The sequence below is a fragment of the Myotis yumanensis genome, unplaced genomic scaffold (genome assembly GCF_028538775.1).
Source record: "Myotis yumanensis isolate MYYU_CA2020_CCGP unplaced genomic scaffold, mMyoYum1.0.hap1 SCAF_4, whole genome shotgun sequence".
In the NCBI taxonomy this organism is placed as follows: domain Eukaryota; kingdom Metazoa; phylum Chordata; class Mammalia; order Chiroptera; family Vespertilionidae; genus Myotis; species Myotis yumanensis.
Genome location: NW_027223755.1, coordinates 24,889,699 through 24,909,509, shown reverse-complemented (window position 1 = coordinate 24,909,509; position 19,811 = coordinate 24,889,699). Strand labels below are relative to the sequence as shown.

At 42.3% G+C, this 19,811-nt stretch overlaps 1 protein-coding gene across 2 annotated transcripts in view; it reads left to right on the top strand.

Annotated features, from left to right (window-relative positions):
• ADCY2 (adenylate cyclase 2) overlaps positions 1-19,811 on the top strand; it is a 283,755-nt gene that overhangs the window by 236,226 nt on the left and 27,718 nt on the right. For both annotated transcript variants that reach the window (XM_070411956.1, XM_070411955.1), the window contains exons 16-18: positions 837-974; positions 7,053-7,172; positions 12,977-13,146. In XM_070411956.1, coding sequence (XP_070268057.1) covers positions 837-974; positions 7,053-7,172; positions 12,977-13,146 — 428 coding nt within the window. The remainder of the gene's footprint in view (positions 1-836; positions 975-7,052; positions 7,173-12,976; positions 13,147-19,811) is intronic.

The window sequence follows — 19,811 nt, the reverse complement described above, 5'->3', positions numbered from 1 at the left end:
GCTGGGCTTGTTCTTTAAGCTCACCTATCGATCTCTCACTTTTTATTATAGAATCTCATTTAATTCTTACATTGGCATTTAACATATTGCAATGCTTATGTTTTTAAGAAATATATATGTACATATGCATATATGTGTGTATATGTGTGTGTGTATATATATATATATATATATATAGAGAGAGAGAGAGAGAGAGAGAGAGAAAGCAGAAAGAAGATGTGAAAAATGTAGAGAAATAAAAGTGCTGCTTATTATAGCTGTCAAGGAGTATTCTCTGTTTGAGTTTTATGGAGCTCACACCAGTTTTACCATTGTATTAACTTAGTAGTATTTGACAGTTGTATTTCTATGATTAGCTACATGTTGGTCTGTTTTCTTTTTTTTTTTTTTTTTTTTTTTTTTTTTTTTTTTTTTTTTTTTTCAAGCCACATGTTGGTCTGTTTTCTACATAGATTGGCTAAATTTATGACAACTGCTTCATCATAGCTGTGATCTGAGCCCCAACACATCCCACAGAATGGTTTAATTAACTGACATATTTGTTTCTTTACCAGATTTTTTTAAAATATAATTTTAGATATATTTTAAAGGACAGATAGTCACAACTTACATTTATTATACAAATTTAATTAACCTATTCTTACTTTGTAACAGTGATGCCAACATAACGTAACAAGGTGTGTGATCTGGTCTGAGCCCCCAGCAGAGGACAGAGCCTACTTGTCTACTCTTGGAAGAATATTGGTGCATCTTGTGGTTTTAAATATCGTTAACAAACTTGAGAGAATACATAAAATAGCAATGCTTTTTCTTTATTTCTTTCTCTCTCTTCCTAGCAATGCAGCAAAAAGGCATCTGCCTCTCTTCTGTGGCTTTTAAAGTCATCAGGCATCATCGCGAACCGCCCCTGGCCGCGGATCTCCCTCACGGTCATCACCACGGCCATCATTTTAACCATGGCCGTTTTCAACATGGTGAGTCACAGCTCCTACCAGGCAGGGACTTCTTTGCTTCCAGGGCCTGTCTTAGTGGGATTTTGAAACCTTGCTTGTAGCTGCTTTGGCAGCACCAATCACTGCCTATTAAATTCAACATCCATCCACAGCAACTGCAGCCTCTGTAAGAAAAAGGATGATCTCTGTTATAGCCACGGAGAGAGGGGCTCCTCCCAGCAGCTCCCAACTTCTTGCTCTGTGGGGCTCTCGGGTATGGAAATGACACTAAATGTCAGCAGATAATCACTGAGGGGTAACAGAACCATCAAATTAAGGAAAGTGCAGTGGCAGAGGCGTCGTGCTCTGGAGTTTAAAAGGACTAATTTCAAACATCAGCTCCCACCTTATCAGCTGTGTGATTTTGGAGAGTTTTCTTAAACTTCCATAGGTTGCATTTCCATTTTTCAAAAATGAGAACTGATACTTCACTGCCAAGGTGGTTGTAGGGTACATGAGCTGATGTTTCTACCACACTTAGGATGGTACCGGGCATTTAGTAAATATTTAACCAATGGTGGCTCTTACTATATTGATATAATCATGACTGCTGTATTCTTAAAATAGGCAGGTGGGTAATCAGTGCACATTGAGACACATCCTTATCATTATCCTGACGTCACCATCATTAACCATAAAGCATAATGTATTTCAAATGTTGGATGCTTTGCTAGTTATTGGAACTGCAGGGTCTTGTGAGGTACAGTCCTCGCCTTTCAGAAGCATAAAATCCGGTTGAGAAGATAGAGTTTATGTATTACACGATAAGACATAGTTTTCATAAGTGAGACAGCATTCATTCAACCAAAAATATTCATTAAGCATAAATTTGTGCCTGATACATTGCTAGATGCTCAGCAGCCAAAGAGAGTTCTGTGCATTCCAGACATTCATGGTGGAGCCTAGGAGAAGGGCAGCAGGTAAACCCGCTATAAAGAGTCTGAGGGCCACAGAGGTGTATAGAGAGGAGACAAGGGGAAGGGACAGCAGGGCCTGCTGGACTGAATTATAAAGGATGGGTAGAAGGAGTTTGTGAGATGGTGCATGAGAGATGAGAAGGAGGGAAGACATTTGCCATCTAGGACTAGAAATAGGGCAGCCATTTGTATTAAGAAGTAGTAGAATATAAAGCTGAGGAAATAGATAAGGATCTTGAATGTTGACTTGGGCTCAATTCTCAACATTAAACTACAGAGCCAATAGCTTCTCCTGACACACACCTGGAGATTCCAATGAGGGTGATGCTAACTGGAAGCCAGATGGACTGGGGTGCCAGCCACAAGTCAGGATAGCCTCTTCATGTGCTTCGAAGATGATCTTAAGGACACCTGCAAAGGGGGAGTCAGAGAGACGCCATAGCTTTCCCTCTTCTGGCTACTTCCAGTGCTATCAGGAGGTGGGTGTATGGATTCCTACGTGTTCAGATTCCTGTATTTTCTCCACATGGTCAACTATAGGACAGGCATGCTAGCTCTCCACACCTCACCTGACCACATGCCCCCCAACTCTATCTGGGAGCTCCCCTGAGAAAGGACATGAGGTCCAGACCTAATGTGGGCCTCCCCAGTCACGGGTTAGTGAGAGGTGTGACTTCTGCCCCCTGCATAGTCTTGGAGATCAGCTCATGGAAGAGGCTTGCCTCTGTAGGCAGTTAGAACTAATGGTGCCTATGGCTCAGCAGTCAAGCCCACACAGCCTCAGGTTCCTCAAGGAATGTGGATTTTCTTGATGTGTCAAGTTCACCTTGGGAACTCCACCATCCTGGGAACTCCACCATAAAATGAGTGAATGGCACTAAGCTCTTCTCCCCTCCTCCTGGACATACACAGCAGCTGAGGCCTATCTTTCTACTGCAGGCATCATGAGACCTCCCTTAAGGAGTGGGGCCTCGTCTTCTAGGTCTCAGGCACACCTGGACCATGACATTTATTTCCAACAAGAGCTTGATCCAGACTGACTAGCAGACAACTGGAAAACTGTGCCATGTCGGGACCTCCAGTAATTCCCTCTAGAATTACCCTGCTTTAGAGGGACTTTAAAATGCAAGGACCTAAGTAGTCAGGCAACCTGAGGCATGTGCTTATGAGGAACCCAGACCTACAGGCTTTCTGTGAGAGGACCCGAGGGGATTGAGATGGTGGCTCCAGAGCTGTCCTCAGAGCACTGGGTGGAGAACGTGAGATGAGGGACTCAAGACTGAGACAAGAGGTATTTCCTGGAGCCTGTCTGCTTATGTATTAGTAGCCATTAGGATACTTAAGCTTTCTGCACAGGCAACGTTATGGTTATTGCAAGGGTGTGAAAGCATCACAGGGGAGAAAGAAGAACAGAGAGGCCAAGGGCAGGGAGGAGTGAGAGCCTGTAGAAACATGAGTGTGTTTCCTAAAATGTCCTCAGGCTCCACTTGGTAGCATGCAAGTGTGCATTAGCCCCGCTGCTCCCAGTTCCAGGAGAGTGACCAACACATTCCAAGGGGAGTTTTGGAAATAAAACTGCAGGAGACAGCTGGGTCAGAATTACTAGTAAATTCCACCATGAGGGACTGGGACAGAACACTACGACCACAGGGCCCACTAGCTAGAGTTCTCAGTAATTCTAACAGACACATGGTGTTCGCTCTGCAAGGGGTGATTGCCGCAATCCCCTTATCATCCCTCTCGTCCCCCAAGAGTGTGTTCACTCACCTGGGCAGGCACAGAGCCGATAAAACACACTTCCTGAGAGTTGACCTTCTCCATTGGCTTCCCATACAAGTTATGAGAACAAGACCTTTAACACACCATCATACACCTAGAAAAGTGCCTTCCATATAAGGGGTGGCTACTTAATAGTTACTGAATAAAAGAATGAGTGAATGAACAGGTAAGCACACAACCCTTCCAGAAAGCAACCATTTATTTTGGTAAAATCCAGTTTGACCTTATAAAATCAAGATGTATCACCTAATTTTTTGATGACAAAATCTACGTGGGAAACAAATCAGTTTTAGAAGCTAATTGTATTTCACAAAGGATAAGTAGTAATGGTTGACAGGTAGTTCGGTCAATGTCTAAATGTTTGATGAGCTGAGCATTTGGGAGATTGGTTTCACAGTAACTATGATCCCTTTGGAAAGAAGAGATACATCTTCCGTACCAGAAATACATCTTCCAGGGCCACTTTTTCCTCACAAAGAAAGGAATTTATTGCCAAGTGAGATAGAGAAGTTTTTAGAAGACATGCTAAAACTATGATGGATGATGTGTGAGAGAGAAAGGAAATAAGGTTTTGCTACACATACTGAGCTCCCTTCTTTGGCAGCCCAGGCTGTGGGGCGAGGAATAAACAAGAGTACTTTTTCTCTGCCCAGTGGAGAGGGAGAGGAAGTCAGAACCACTCAAGCAGGTGCTGTCCCCATCCATGCAGGAGAAACAGCATTTTCCTTGATACCTGGGGCCCTGAAATGAGTGGTTCTTCTCCATCTGAGCTCCTCATATATTTATTTCAAAGAATCATCATAAAACACTATGAAAGCAGACATTTGGTACAGAAAGGAACTAATTTTTCTCTTACTAGAGAATAACTATGGAGCTTACTGATCACAGAAGGGGAAGGGTTTATTCATACGAGGGCTGGCTTTCGTCACAGCTGCAGATTTATAGGGAATGTTGTCCAGCTACCCGGATCCGCGCCTTCTTGAATTAGGACTACATGAAGCAGACGTAGGGTCCTGTCCCCGGCCACACTGTAAGGTGATGTGACTACTCTGGGTCATGCTCGTCACCCAGTGGTGCTGATGCAGATTCAGACACTGGCCAATCAGAACTGAGAACAGTGAGGTGACATGCAAAGGAAGTGGGCTCCCAGGTCACTCACTCATATCCGGGGACATGGCACCTGCATTTTAACAGCACTTAGGGGGTCAGTAGGAACGGTGTCTCAGCGGGGCTGGCTTTTAAAATCTCAACACACAGTGATATAAATGACAAAACACCCAGGTCAGTTGTATTGAAAATGAACTGTAAGGTGTTAACAGGATATTTTAAACACCTGAAACTCATCTATGTAACACCATACACCCCAATAAAAAGTGGAGGAAACAGTTATCCAGGTTTTTATCAAATACAGAGTTTCATCAAACTGCCAGTGACCTGCGTGTTTTGTTCCATTTTAGTTCCAGCTGGCTTAACCTGTATGAGAAGCTCAAATCCTCTGCCATTCTTTTCTGACATTTTGACAGTGTCATCCTGTGACTTCCCCGTCATTTTGCAATCTCTTCTGAGAAACTTCCCAGAGAATGCAATCAATAACAGCTTTATGAACCACCGAGCCCAGGATTAGCCTTAGTCAACTGGTAGTCTAGCCAGACTTCTAATTCCAACCAAATGACAAGCAAAGCACAATGATGTCATCAGGCATAAAATAATATTACATTGCATGTTCATGATTTAATATTGCTTGGAAGACATAATCCTGAGAGGTTTTAAATTTTCTGAAAATTGTAAAATTTGGAAGTGAAGGTAAAAATATGTAGTGTTCATAGGCCCTTTATGAGGACATCTTGTCCAGGATGAAGATATTATTTTCCTAATGACGACAAAGTTTGATGAATGTTAAAATTGATCTAGAGAGGAGTTCCTCAAATAATTATGATTATTAGAAATTCATTCTGTGGAGAACTTTGTGACAGTTTAACCTGGAATGGAGAGAAACGTGGGATTAATAACAATCGAGGTTTTGCCTGGCTATATAGAGGATGACATGAGTTTGTTATTTTAAAGTGACTAAGAAGACAGACTGGGGAAATTGACTCAAAATTGCAGTGTGATGTCATATAGACACAATGAAGAGTTTCTTGATTTGGGGGTAGTTAATAAATACTAGAGAGAGTGTGTGCAAAAAGGGGCTTAATGGAGCATTGTTAGGCATAGTGATTGAAGTTCTCTATTGAATTTCTCTATTGGCTTTCAAATTTAAACCATCATGTTTATTGTAGAACCTCCTTGAAAGACTGCGTTTTCACAGGATGTACTTCTACCCATTGTACAGCAAGAATTTATTTTCTTCTCTATAGAGTGATATAATCAAGATATTTTTGTTAATAATTTTAAGATCCCAGCTCCTTGAGACTAGTAACCTACAAGCTAAACTACCTCCTTCTATTTTTTATTTTTTTTATTCTTTGGTATTTGAATAAATTTTATTTGGGATCTGTCAAATATAAATTTGTAACATTTTGAAGCCCAATGTTTACCTTTGCTGTTCAAACTTTTTTTCTGATATAAGTTTTCCCAAAGAATTAGCACATTTATAGTTCAACGATGGGTTGTGACATTTTTGACAAATTCTTTGGTAGTAAATAAAGAAATCTACAACATTTGAGTTTTCAAATCAGCATTTTGATTTTACCAAATGATATCATGGGTAGAAACACTGTATCTAGTATCATTTTCTCAGAATTACCTTTTTTAAAAAAAAGAAAATAGGATCCTTTTTCCAACAGTGCTAAGACTATGCATCCTCTGAATTTTAATCCCCTGTAACCCTGAGCTGCCAAGCATTCACAAGTAATAGATAAGATGTTGATACCAGTTATTGCATTTTGCTCATAAAATTAATTTTTTTTCTTAAATCAAAAACTCATAAACTTCATTGACTCATTTAATGTTTGAAGCAAGATGGTGAAGAGGCTGCAAACACATCCCAAAGGCTTTCATTTCAGGACAGGGAGTTGGGTGTCTGTATGCGTGGTGATGTCAACCTCAAATGTAATTCTAACCGAGCCAGTTTTAATATAATATTTAACAGAGGTGCTTGTGTGTTCTTTAACATCAATCCTGCAGTTCTATACTTCACTATTAAGTGTATAGCACAACAATGAATAGTCACTTACTTATTCAGTAGAAATTCTCACAGTTTGAAAAGCGGATGGAGCTACTGGCATCTGAAGCATAGGTGCTGGGCTGCCCACATAGTCCTGCTGACTGTGGGTGACACACAGGCACCAATAAACAGCACCGCCTACTAACCCTTCCGTCTCCTTTGCACTGATTCATTGAAAAACAAACATTTTCTTTGCAGTTTTTCCTGAGTGACCCAGAGGAAACAGTCCCTCCAACTACCAACACATCAAACACAAGTCTTTCTGCCTCAAATAATCAGGCAGCCATTCTGCGTGCGCAAAGCTTGTTTTTTCTTCCGGTAAGAGCATTTTCCTCCTTAGTATGGCTTTTATTGCTTTCCTGGGTGGCTTTTATTGTTTTTCACCTATGTGTTGATATGGCCTCCGATTTCTCACCTGTACTGGACTTCACTTTGCTTCTTTGGTGTCAGTACCTGAGTAGATCCAGACCGCTTAAGAACCACCAGCCTTTCTTTTTTATCTTTTTTTTCTTTTTTTTCTTTTTTTTGAAATATATCTTTATTGATTTCAGAGAGGAAGGGAGAGAGAGAGAGAGATAGAAACATCAATGATGAGAGAGAACCACTGATCGGCTGCCTCCTGCAGGCCCCACACTGGGGATGGAGCCCACAACCCTGGCATGTGCCCTTGACCGGAATCAAACCCGGGACCCTTCAGTCCACAGGCCGACACTCTATCTACTGAGCCAAACCGGCTAGGGCCCACCAGCCTTTCTTAAGAGAGGTCCTGGCTGGCTGGCACCGCCAGGCACAAAACCAAAGTCGCAATGTCATTCTGCTGCTCTCACAGGTGACTTGCCTTTATTCTCTAAACTGGTGCATTTCATGGCATGGATCCCAGCATTTGGCATTCAATTACATGTCACTGAATTCCTGGGTTCCTTGCTCATAGATTTTGTGAATTGTTCCAGTGAATTCTTGTTGGCTCCCGGATGCTGTGATCACAGGACCACATCTCCTCTCTCTGCCTCTGCTGCAATACCGTCCAGTGATTATAGCCTCAGATAACCCTTACAAACTGACTCATTTTAACCAATGTCCAAAATGGCTTAGACTGGAATTTTAAAACTGACTAACACGTCAGTGTTTTAAGTAAAAAGAGGTAAATCAGTTATTTACTGCTTAATAGGCCTTACCCATGAATTATTTGTGGGGGGGAAAAAAGTCTCCTTTTCATTTTATGAATAATCATCTGAAAGTAGTATAAATTATTAACAGTTACTTTCTGTGTTGAGGGTGCTGAATGAACTAGTTTGGAGACTGAAATAGGTCATTTAATATGTGCACTTTTAAAATGTCCTGCCAATTTTTAAAACTCCACTAGCACTGGCAATAAAGGTGATTTACTTGCCTCATTCTCTTTTAGCTGATTTGTTCTGTTGACGTTTGGCTTGGATACTTTTTGCCATTTCAGTTTCCTGGGAAGCTCACTGCTCTGCCTACAGAGAGTGGGGGTGTCTGGTGTTCTTTTGAGGCCATGGCTGTTTCAGAGGCAAGGTGACCAGGGTCCCTAGGAATGTCCCTGTGGGCTCGGGAAGAGAGGATAGCATAAGCTTTGTCCCTTATCCAAAGGGTCCTGGCCTTCGCTTTAGGCATTAAACCCCCATGAGGATTAGACACCATCTTTTCTATATTCGTTATGTGACCGGTGAGAGATGGGTCTCATAATGATTTATTGGCTGTGTCCTCACTGGGCATCCTTGAGTGGATGGCATTAGTACACATGGTCCATAGGACAGTGGAGGGAGAGTGACTCCAAGCCGTCCTCATGTGACATTCACAGGGCACTTTAAGTTTAACATTTTAAAGATGCATTTTCATAGGAAGGAAAAGCATAGCCAGCAAAGCACTTTTTTAAATCTCTCCATCCAATATTTTTGGGTAGAATAACTCATCATGCTTGGCACCATGAACTGCAATTGGGTGATCATTCTGAATTTCATTTAGGTAAGTCTATATGACATCTTATTTTCAAAAGGAGAAAATCATTAGAAACCCAAGATGGGGAAAGATAATATTTACTCAACCTTAAAAGGTCCTGAAAAAATACACAATAGGCTCTTTAAAATCTAGGCCCCAATTAGTCAGCAGGCCACTGTTGTTCCAACAGCAAGTCCTCAGGAAGAGGTTTATGGTGAGCTTCGCCCAGGAAGCCCCGCGTGCTCATGGGCTGTCTGTATAGAAACTGCTTTATTAACTGGCAGGTTTAGGTGTTCCAGGGGAGCCGGGAAACACCCCATCTGCCCCCTTAAAAGATTTTTAGAAATAGTAGGAAAGCCATTTTGTGGAAAGGCACAAAGTGTGCCTTATTCCTCTCAAGCCCCATCTTCCTTGATATCTGAGGCTGACAACGGATGGGGAGAGTCCCCTTCATGCTGTGGGTGGTACAAAGTGATACAACCTCTTGGTGGTGATTTAATAGTTCTCGAAAAGCACAACACAGACATACTTTTTATTCTGCAGTACTAATTCTGGAAATTAACTTTAAAGATGCACAGACTTAGCTACAAAGCATTCATTCAAGTGTTTATGTAACATCAACAATAAACAAGAAAGTAAAAGAGCCTTAACTGGTTTGGCTCAGTGGATAGAGCATCAGCCTGTGGACTGAAGGGTCCAGGTTCAATTGCGGTCAAAGGCACATGCCCGGGTTGCGGGTTCAATTCCCAGTAGGAGGGGTGCAAGAGGCAGCCAATCAATGATTCTCTCTCGATGTTTCTATCTCTCCCTGTCCCTTCCTCTCTGAAATCAATAAAAATATATTTGTTTAAAAAAAAAGTAAAAGAAAGAAAGCAACCTGAAATATAAAATAAATGTATTTAAGTAAATTGTTATTTAGTTACATCCGGCCATTACAAAAGATGTTGAAAAATATTTAATGACACAGAAATATATATTTATGATGCTATTAATTGAAAAGTATCATTTAAAAACAACCAAAACAGTATAATCCCAATTTTATAAAATAATTGTACCAATAATAAGTAGAAAAAAAGCTGGAAAGATATAGACAAAATAATTAATAGGCTCAAGTTGGATGTTGGGGATAATAGGAGACCCTTATTTTTATATGTGCGCTTTGTATATTTCCTAATTTTTAACATCAGTTTATAATTGCTGTAGCAGAAAAAAAGCTAGTTGTTAAATACCCAACGAAATCATTCATCAAGGATCTTTGCCATGTAGGCACTCTGTGCTTTACCAGGCATCTATAGCATTTCATTGGGAAACTATCCTTGAGGTAGATATTATTGGAATTTCCATTTTCCAGGTGAGGGAACTGAGGCCAAAGGCATCTTAAGTAGAAGGCCAAGATGCCAGTGGCTGTTCCCTAGGTATTAAAATACAAGTTAATGTCATTGATTAACTATATTAAAAGTGCTTATAACTATATAATCTTAGTTAACTTAATATCAACTAATATTTTTATTTACTTTATGAAATAACCAAAAACTCATAGACACAGACAACAGTATGGTGGTTGCCAGAAGGAAGAGAGTTGTAGGGGGGTAGTAAAGGGTAAAAAGGGTAAAATATTAACTAGTATTAATAAATTATATTATTCAGTAATTAAAATATTAATGATTGCTAATTTAAATATTAATAAACAACAATACAACTATTAACTAATAGTAATATTTTTTTATAAACAAATCCTCAGATGAGGACTTTTATTTTATTTTTTTAAATATATTTCTTTATTGGTTTCAGAGGGGAAGGTAGAAGGAGAGAAAGATAGAAACATCAATGATGAGAAAGAATCATTGATCGGCTGCCTCCTGCACGCCCGGCACTGGGGATCGAGCCCACAACCCAGGCATGTGCCCTTGAGCCAGAATCGAACCTGGGACCCTTCAGTCTGCTGGCTGACTCTCTATCCACTGAGCCAAGCTGGCCAGGGCACTAATAGTAATATTAACTGTACCCAGACTCTATAAAAATAAAGTTACTAGGATAGACCCTAGCAGCAGTCAGCTCACGAGCTACAGCTGGAACTCCTGGCCACCCGGCGCCTCCCTGGCCACTGCCTGATACAGCAGTGGTGGCTGATCTTCAGGCCTCCCACCTGGCCTCCCGGAGCCATTGCCCCTCATTCGCACACGTTTCTGTGGCTAGATTCAGGGTCCCAACTTACCTTTCATTAACTCCCAGCATACCTTGTGCATGGCCTTCAAGACTTCTAGAAAGGTGTTTTAATGAAAATGGACCCAGAGCCTCCTTTCCATTTACATATGTATTTTTGTAGCCATCCCCAAAATGTGAAAGCTTTTTAAAAGCCTACAAATGAATTTTAAAATATGAAACCATAGGCAGGTTTGCATAGGTATTATCTCAAATTAGGGGTGCTCCAGAAAACCTTTACAATCCTATCTGCACCCAAAAAAATACCCATGCACACATTGATACACGTGTTCATATAAGTGGCTCCTTATTCTGCTTGTCATTCCATTAGGCAGAACTGGTCGATCACTTTCATTCTGATAATGGTTTTCAACCTAATTTTCTCAGCCGAATCCTTTTGAAAACCAAACCTTACAGAGAGCCCCAGTTTATCATCCTAACAGCAGAATCGGTACAGAGAAGGAAACATGGGATGACCATGACCCCTGCAGCTCATTTTCAACTTTCCTTTCATCCCCAAGAACAGGACTGATGAGCATCGAGTATCAGTAGCCTCCAGACAGCTCACTGTGGATGACCTCAGCTGGGGAAATAAAAGCAAGAGCTAGAATGACAACAATAAGCAGATTATACATGGCTCTGTTCACACAATGAAACTGGGGTGGAGTAGCTTACAAAGTGGGCTGTTTTATACAGACAGGGTTTATCAGACATCAGTCAGATCTGTGTGTTATTAAAGTTACTAACTTTTCTAGTGCTGTGTCTGTTCCGAGAATGCTGATATAGTAGCAAAACTGCTTGTTCCTAAAAACACCATATTAACAAAAAATAAAACAAGGCTTTGTGAGAATGACAACTGTTTCCAGGGCTCTGGGCTCCAAGCTTTTACTTGTTCTTCTCCATGACCTGCAAGGAGGACACGATTACCCCCATTTCACAGATGACGACGCTGTGCCACAGGCAGGCGAGGTCACTGACCTCACCTGAGTCAGCTGATGAGTGAGGCAGGATGGAATCCGGGGGTGTCCTGACTCAGCAACGTCCACTGTGGTCAGTAGTGAGAACAGTGCTAACAGGCCGGCCTGAGCTGCTTCCAATGGACTAAATGGGTGGCAGGTGCCCGCTTCTCCCTCCCACTTGGTTCTTCCCATTTTTTCCGGTGCCTGTCTGCTTCCAGGATATTCATGGCTCACCCTGGTCAAAGATTCGAGTTTTAAAAATCCTTTCTGTTTTAAATAGTCCTTCTGACAAACAATGTCTCTTTTAGTAAAATGTCTACACTTTCTTAACCTTTTAACAGAACTACCAGCAACGACTTATATCCACTTAAAGAATTAAAGAATTGAAAGGCCAACAAAGAGTCTACGTATTAAAATTTTTAAAAAGATCTGTTCATTTTTTTTTTCACTTTCAAGAAGATGACGCCCTAACCGGTTTGGCTCAGTGGATAGAGCGTCAGCCTGCGGACTGAAAGGTCCCAGGTTCGATTCCGGTCAAGGGCATGTACCTAGGTTGTGGGCATATCCCCAGTAGGGAGTGTGCAGGAGGCAGCTGATCGATGTTTCTCTCTCATCGATGTTTCTAACTCTCTATCCCTCTCCCTTCCTCTCTGTAAAAAAATCAATAAAAATATATTTTTAAAAAAAGAAGATGACACTGGCTTATAATTATATGTCTTCAGTATAGATTTTTAAAGAATTATGTCTGTTTGGCAATATGCCTGATTATTTGTATTAAACATGCTAAGCTGGGTCAGCAAGCCATGTAATGAGTAATCCTTTTCCAAATCAAATATGTGCAGGCATTGACCACTGCATCAAAGAGGAGAAAAAGGCATTTGCTTTCCCATGAAATTTGTAAGATGACCAGTGAGCTTGGTGGTGGTCCCCAATCTTAATCCTTATTTCAGCATTTCTCAAAAGAGATTCTAAGTGTTGATTCAACGCATTTTCCTGTCCCAGTACTTTATATACAGCTGCATTCTGGGGCTGATATCCTGCTCGGTTTTCCTGCGGGTGAACTACGAGTTGAAGATGTTGATCATGCTGGCGGCGTTGGTGGGCTACAACATCATCTTTCTCCACACTCACGCCCATGTCCTAGACGACTACAGCCAGGTCTTATTTGAGAGGTAACCGGCTTCCTCCTTTTTCTCCTTACTTTAGTATGGGATGTCGATAATGTGAGTGTGTTGAGTAAATGCAAATTAACAATAACATTGGAATTGGAATTCATTGTGTGAGAGTTTCTTTGAAGTGATGGTTCAGAAGGGTGATGTGTGGTTTTATTATACATTACACAGAATATGTATTATCATAAAAGGAAGGTATGAAGTGGTTTAGAGATGATTTTGTTATAATCTGTACTATATTACTATATTGATAAGAATAAGCTAGGATTTATCACCCTCAGCGTTATTGATATTTTTCTGAATAATATCAATAGTGTACGGTTGGGTGTGGCTGAATAATTTTCTAATAAGGGGGTTGTCCTGTGCATTGTGGGATATTTAGCAGCATTCCTGGCCTCTTCCCACTAGACACCAGACACAATCCCCTCCCCCAAAGCCATGAAAACCAAAAATGCCTCCAGACATATGTACCCTGCAAGGCAAAATGCCCCCCCTCCCCAGTCCAGAACAACTGAATCAACACACATAAAAATACTGGAAACTAAGTGGATACATTCACAAGTTACAGTACTACATTCCTAAAATACCCTGGTATGGAGGGAGTACTCCTATCACTGTGTCAATTTTCTGTTCTATGAAGAAACTGACTTTCAAGAAAAGATATGACTGTTTACTCTCCCTGCCTTAGGACTGGATGCTGAGAGAATGGTCCTCTCACGGACACTCAGTCGGGTTTATACATGGTTACCTGTGACCAAATTACTTCCATAAGCTTATAATGAATATTTATTCCCTGCTTGAAAAACAATGTTTTAATCATTATGATATCCTCCCTCTCACATTTTAATAGCAAGACAATGTTTTATAGCAAGTGTTCGGTTTATTTCTGGACCCACCAGACTTCACGTGTCTTCTATGAGCAGGTTGTATAATCCTCCATAATATTTCTATGTTCCTTTTAATATAAAGTAAATGCCTTAAGTATTTGCATGGATTTGTTGCTCCAGAAAGATGGTAGTTGCTGACAGTGCATGGCCATGTACGTCTTCGGAGGCCCAGAGCCAGGGACACTGTGTGAACCTTTCGTGCCGATAAGAATGCTTTCAGAAACACAGCCGCACAGCATTCTCTTCACCTAATTTAATTTTCATCATCCTCCACACCATGAAATCCAAATAATCTGTAATCAAGCTCAGGGTAGTGGAGTTGCAAAAAATGTATAATTGTATTAAGGAAATTTTTATGATTCCTTAGCCAAGATGAGAATGAAATCAGAAGTTAATTTTCCAATAAATTCTCAAAAGCGCCCGGCAAACATGCTTCAATATTTCTGTACTGTATCCAGAAAGCCTGTATCAAATCCCTAAGTAAATGCGGCATTACTGATTTTTATGCGCAGCTGATGACGCTACTAAATTCCCTTTATTAAATTTAAAGCTCCCGAATGAGCGACACAGCCGAGGCAGAGGAAGAAATTAGATTAGCAGGTTTCTGATGGGAGAGATTTCCGTGTGGGGTCTGAGAGAGACACCACCGGCCGCAATGGAGCAGGGCTCGGGCTGAAGAAGAGGAGCTTTTACCCTCAGCTTTTACCCCCTTTTGTTTAATTCAAGCTCCTTTGTGTCTGCTCCTTGGTTCTGTCTTTCTATTAGCCTTAAAGCTAGGGAGGGCTGGCAGGAGAGGCCCAGGGGCCTGCCTTCTCTCCCAACAGTAAGCCCGCATCCTCTCCCGGGGGGATGCACCTGTCTCCCTGTTCCTAAACTTGACCTCAAGGTTCTGCCACCTCCAGACCCGATTGCTGAAGGAGCTGCCACAGCACTCCCAGAGCATCCCTCTGCCAAAAGATAAATCTTGCTGACATAACAGCAAATTTTCTCTAATGTCAGCTTAAAACTAACCCCATCTGAGAAACTCCTAAGAGGGCAAGTTTAGAAATCCCTCCTGGTCTCTCAGCCTCTGTGTGTGTTTGATTCAACCCTTCGATTCATGCCAGAGCCCAAATCCACCCATCCCAATGTTTTCTTTCTCTGCTGAGATTCCAGAGATCCCCCATCAAATGACTGATAAAGTTGCCTCATCCTTTGGTTTGTTGATGCTGACACAACGCCTGCAGATAGGAAACTAGGACTAGGATCCTGACATGGATTGGTGCCTTGAGAGTGGATATCCCAAGTCCCAAGCCACAGGTATCCTTCAAGGAGGCAGCTGGCTTAACGAGTGCCAGGCGGCACCTCCTTTAATGACCAAGGGAGTGTGTGTCATTGAAGTCACATCTTGGTCCTTTTCCTCTTCTGACCTGTTTCTGGTCACCGCATCTCTGCCCCCCACACACGCTTTTCATTCCTGGTGTCCTGGTCTTCTTTCTGGGACAGGTGCTTGCCTGTGTGGCAGTCACTGTCCTTGATGCCCACCTCGGCCTCTGGGCTGGCCCCTCATTGGCATTGAAGGTTCCCAGTAGGCCTACTGCAAGCTTTCGGCTTTCACCCCTGGGTGTGCCTGAGGACTGCGCCACACTCCCATCCTGGAAGGGTAGGGAGTATCCCCATGGACAAATCTGTTGCCTCTGATGTCTGCCCATCCCTTTTCTATGGTACATACACTGAAAAGTTTAATAGAAACTCTTGATTTAAGGAAAGAGCAGATCTGAACCAGGTACCACGGTGGTGTCCACAGTGCCTGAAAGTGTGCCTGGCACCTTGTAAACGGGTGCTCAGTGAATATCGACTGAATGAATGAATAAAAACAGGCTGTGCTCCTGAATATCCTGGCTCTAATGACACGTTCACCTCACCTGCTTCCCCGGAGGAAGAGGCTCCTTGGAGATGTGTCTTTCCAGGATCAGCATCCGTTTTGTTTATACCTTAAATGTCAAGAGAAAATATGGGAGGGCATCTCTGTTTATAAGGCAGTGCCCAGCCATCATCTCAATACACAGTTTGGATAGTGTTGTTGTCCTGTACGTGAGTTCACCATGACCCACGTTTCAGAGGGCTTTTTCAAACCAAATTTGACGTGGATAATGGACAAGCCAACAACATGGTACAAACCAACAGGGCAGTTTTTGCCAGCAGGGCTAGCAAAGAAAACAGAGGTATGCACTACAAAGTATACAAGTATGCAACTCCAGATCAATGAGAAATTTAGAAAGTGATATCAAACATATTCTTACAGATTCATGAATGTGGAAAATCAACTTTTCAGGAGAAAAAAAGAAAACTACTTTGAGAGAGTATGACATTAAAAATTCGAAATCTTGCCATTCACGACAACATGAATAGACCTAAAGTATATTATGCTAGGTGAAATAAGCCAGAAAGAGAAAGACAAATACCATATGATTTCAGTTATATGTGGAATCTAAAAAATATAAAACAAATGAACAAGCAAAACCAAACAGAAACAGACCCACAGATAAAGAGAACAAGCCGATGGTTGCCAAAGGGACGGCGGGGGAGAGGAGAGGACTAAAAAGGAAAAGTAAATAAATAAGCAAAAAATGCAAAGTATGAAATGAACATGACAAAAATAGTTTCAACGCTAATGTAGTAGTTTAATTGAATTTAATAGTTTTAACTCATTTTGCCTTAATGACTTGACAGCAAAATAGTAATTACAGATTCTTTTTTTTTCTTTGTAAAGGAATACAGACCTCTAAAATATGTTTTAACAGTTTTGATGTACATTTCAGTTATTGATGATCAGTCATATAAAAATTTGAAAACTAAATCTAGAATGGAGGCCAGCAGCGTCTCCGTATTTAACATTACCTGCCATTCTGTGATTCTGCTAAGTCACCGCAGAAGTTTCTGGTATTTAGAAGAGCCAGAACGAGATATATCTTAATTCTTTGGCATTTACAACACTCCTCCATCTTGTCTGTGAAGACAAGATATTTTGCTGTATCGATCGATAAGGATTCTGGTTCCTGTCCATGACACTGTCTCCCTCAGCCCTCAGCCCTCAGCCCTCAGCCAGGGCCTTCAAGGACACTGAGTGCTCTTCTTGGTGATGGATGGTGATGAGCATTGATATTGCTGGAAGCTGTTTTTGTGTCAGAGACACTTCCCATGACAAATGCTTCTTACAGTGTCTGCAAGACAGTGTCCGGTTTTTCTTGGAAGCTTTTTCCTTGCAGAACTGAAAAATCTCAAGGGATGGATGTTACCATTTCATATCGACCCAGAAATGTGCCATTAAATTCAAAGAGGTGTCAGGCATGGAGAACAGAGGGGATGACCAGGGGCCTGGTAGACTAACCAGCTCTGTTTAAGCACTTAAGCCTCATAAAATAGATACTTTGTGGACAGAGTATAAATAAAGTATATAAATCAGCAGCAGCCATACTGGTGCCTGGCATCATTCAGAGGCTCTGGATTGTTGTTGGTAGAAATGTCTATATAATTTTAACTTCCAGATCAGCAACAGCTTGGTATCAAGGGTAGTGATGCAGATGCTCAAGCAGACATATACCGCTGAGAGCTGTGAGTTAGGCACCTTCGATGTGGAATTGCTCTTCTTTCCGTGTGTCTCATGGAAAATCCAACAGCTAGAATTCAAGATATTGTGACATATTTTGACAATGCCCTGACTTGGGGTCAACTGGTGATGAGCCCACTGAGAGCCTGGAGGAAGAACTGCAGAATTAACCACTAAGGAGACAGGCCAGGGAGCAGGGCAAACTCCCTCTGCGGTAGACAGTCTGGGCGTATTCCAGAGCACCTGAAATTTCCTTGAAGTCTTTTCCTTTAAATTAAAACTGTATTTCAAATTTGCATTCAAACCCATCATATGTCCAAGTTAATGTTGAAATAATATTATTTTCACATTTCCTATCTCAGTTTCTCTTCCCCTTTTGAGTTCCCCCACCCTGTGCCATCTCCAGAAAGCAAGGAACACACATATCTCCCTGTGACTGGCAGTGGGGTTGGAGGTAGGTATATCTGAGATGCCTAATTTAACAAAAAAGCAAGTCATCCTAGGACAACTCAAGCTTTCTTTTCTTCTCCAGAAAGCAGCCATCAGTGCGCAATTTTGTTGTCTAACCTAAAACAGAAAATTTCCTGTGATTTGGACCCACCTGCAAGAAGATACTCAGTTCTGGGCTGTTTTGTTTGATTTTAGAATGAGGGGAGGGAGAAGATTTCCCAGAGCCTGTGCCCACAGACTGTACAGAATTCATACTTCTTATCACCAACTCTCCCATCGGTGGTGCTGAAGCTGTGCACATCCCTTACCGTGTTAGTCTGTTTCAGCCCCTGCATGTTCCGCTGGCCAAGTTTGAACACCACTCTGAAAAGGCATGAGGCTTTGAGCTGTCTGTCTTTGGATGACACTGGCCCATCGTCTCCAGAAGCTTGCACAGGATTTCGGCAAATCTGTGTCCAGCCAGAGGGAGGAAGATTGTCTGGAAATGAAACCACTTAGGTTTCAAACGAGCATGATTATTTGTCCGCTCATTCATTTGTTTCTACAACACACTTGTATTGAACATTCTCCATATGCCCGCCCCAACTCCTGGAGTCGGAGCACACAGAGATGGATAACATATAGTCTCTGTTGTCAAGAAAGTCACACAAACCTGCTATAAGAAAACCATGGTTCAGCAGAAGGCCAAAAGGAGGTTGCCAGGGAGTCGTGGTTACGTTTGTACAGCACACCTAGGAAATGAGTGGCATGCAGGCTGGGAGCTACCTCAGGTAGCCCAGAGTTGACTGCAATATTGGAAAGACTTTGAAGAACCATGGAGATTGAAAAGCACAGGACAAAGCACAGCATCATGGCAGAATAAGATATCTCTCATTTCTGCCCTCCCCCCTCCCCACCTTAATAATTTGAAATCTGTCCACAGACAAAAGTACCTTTGTGAGAGTTGTGGGGTCCAGCAACGATACCAAGGGATCTGGGTGGAGTCTCACCCACCTGTGCATCAGGTAATGTCATATAGACCTTGGTCTTAGCTGTGGGCCCTGCGGTGGCCCAGGCACCTGCTCCAGCCCCTCTCAGCCATGATCTGGGAGGCCGGGAAAACACTCTCAGCCAGTCGCCAGTGGATTAGAGAGCCTTAGGAAAGCCCAGGTTTCCAGAGGAAAGTCCCAGCACATTATGGGAAGAAAAATTAGAATTTGAATGCTTTGAAGTAGGCAATAAGAACAGTTTGACCCTACCCACAGAGCCCCTCCCCCATGATGGCACAGCTTAGGCTCAAGAGACATCCCCTCACCCATGGTCCTGAAGGGGAAACAAGAGCGTGTAAGTGAGCGCAAAGCTTTCTCAGCTGTGCAGGGCACTACAAAGAAGCCCCTGTCCAATTGACCCACCCTGAATACTACATCGGGAGCTGTATGACTGGGGGTCAGGTAGAGGCTGGAAGAGTGGCAGATGGGACTCTCCATGGGCATTAAAGGGATTCCACTAACTGCACTGAGGCCTCCATCAAGCAGCCTGCCCACCATCCATGGGGAACACTTTGCCCGCAGATCCCCCACCTGGCCCACGGGTACCTCCACTGTTCCCTGTGCCTCCCCCACCTCCCACCCCTGCTCTGTGGCCGGCTCCCTGTGTGCATTCCCTATGGCAGCAGAGAGAGTGAGCTTTGGCACACAGCTAGTGAGCACACACAGAAAACTGGTCCAAATATGGGGACATGAACCTTAGTAGGTTTTGTT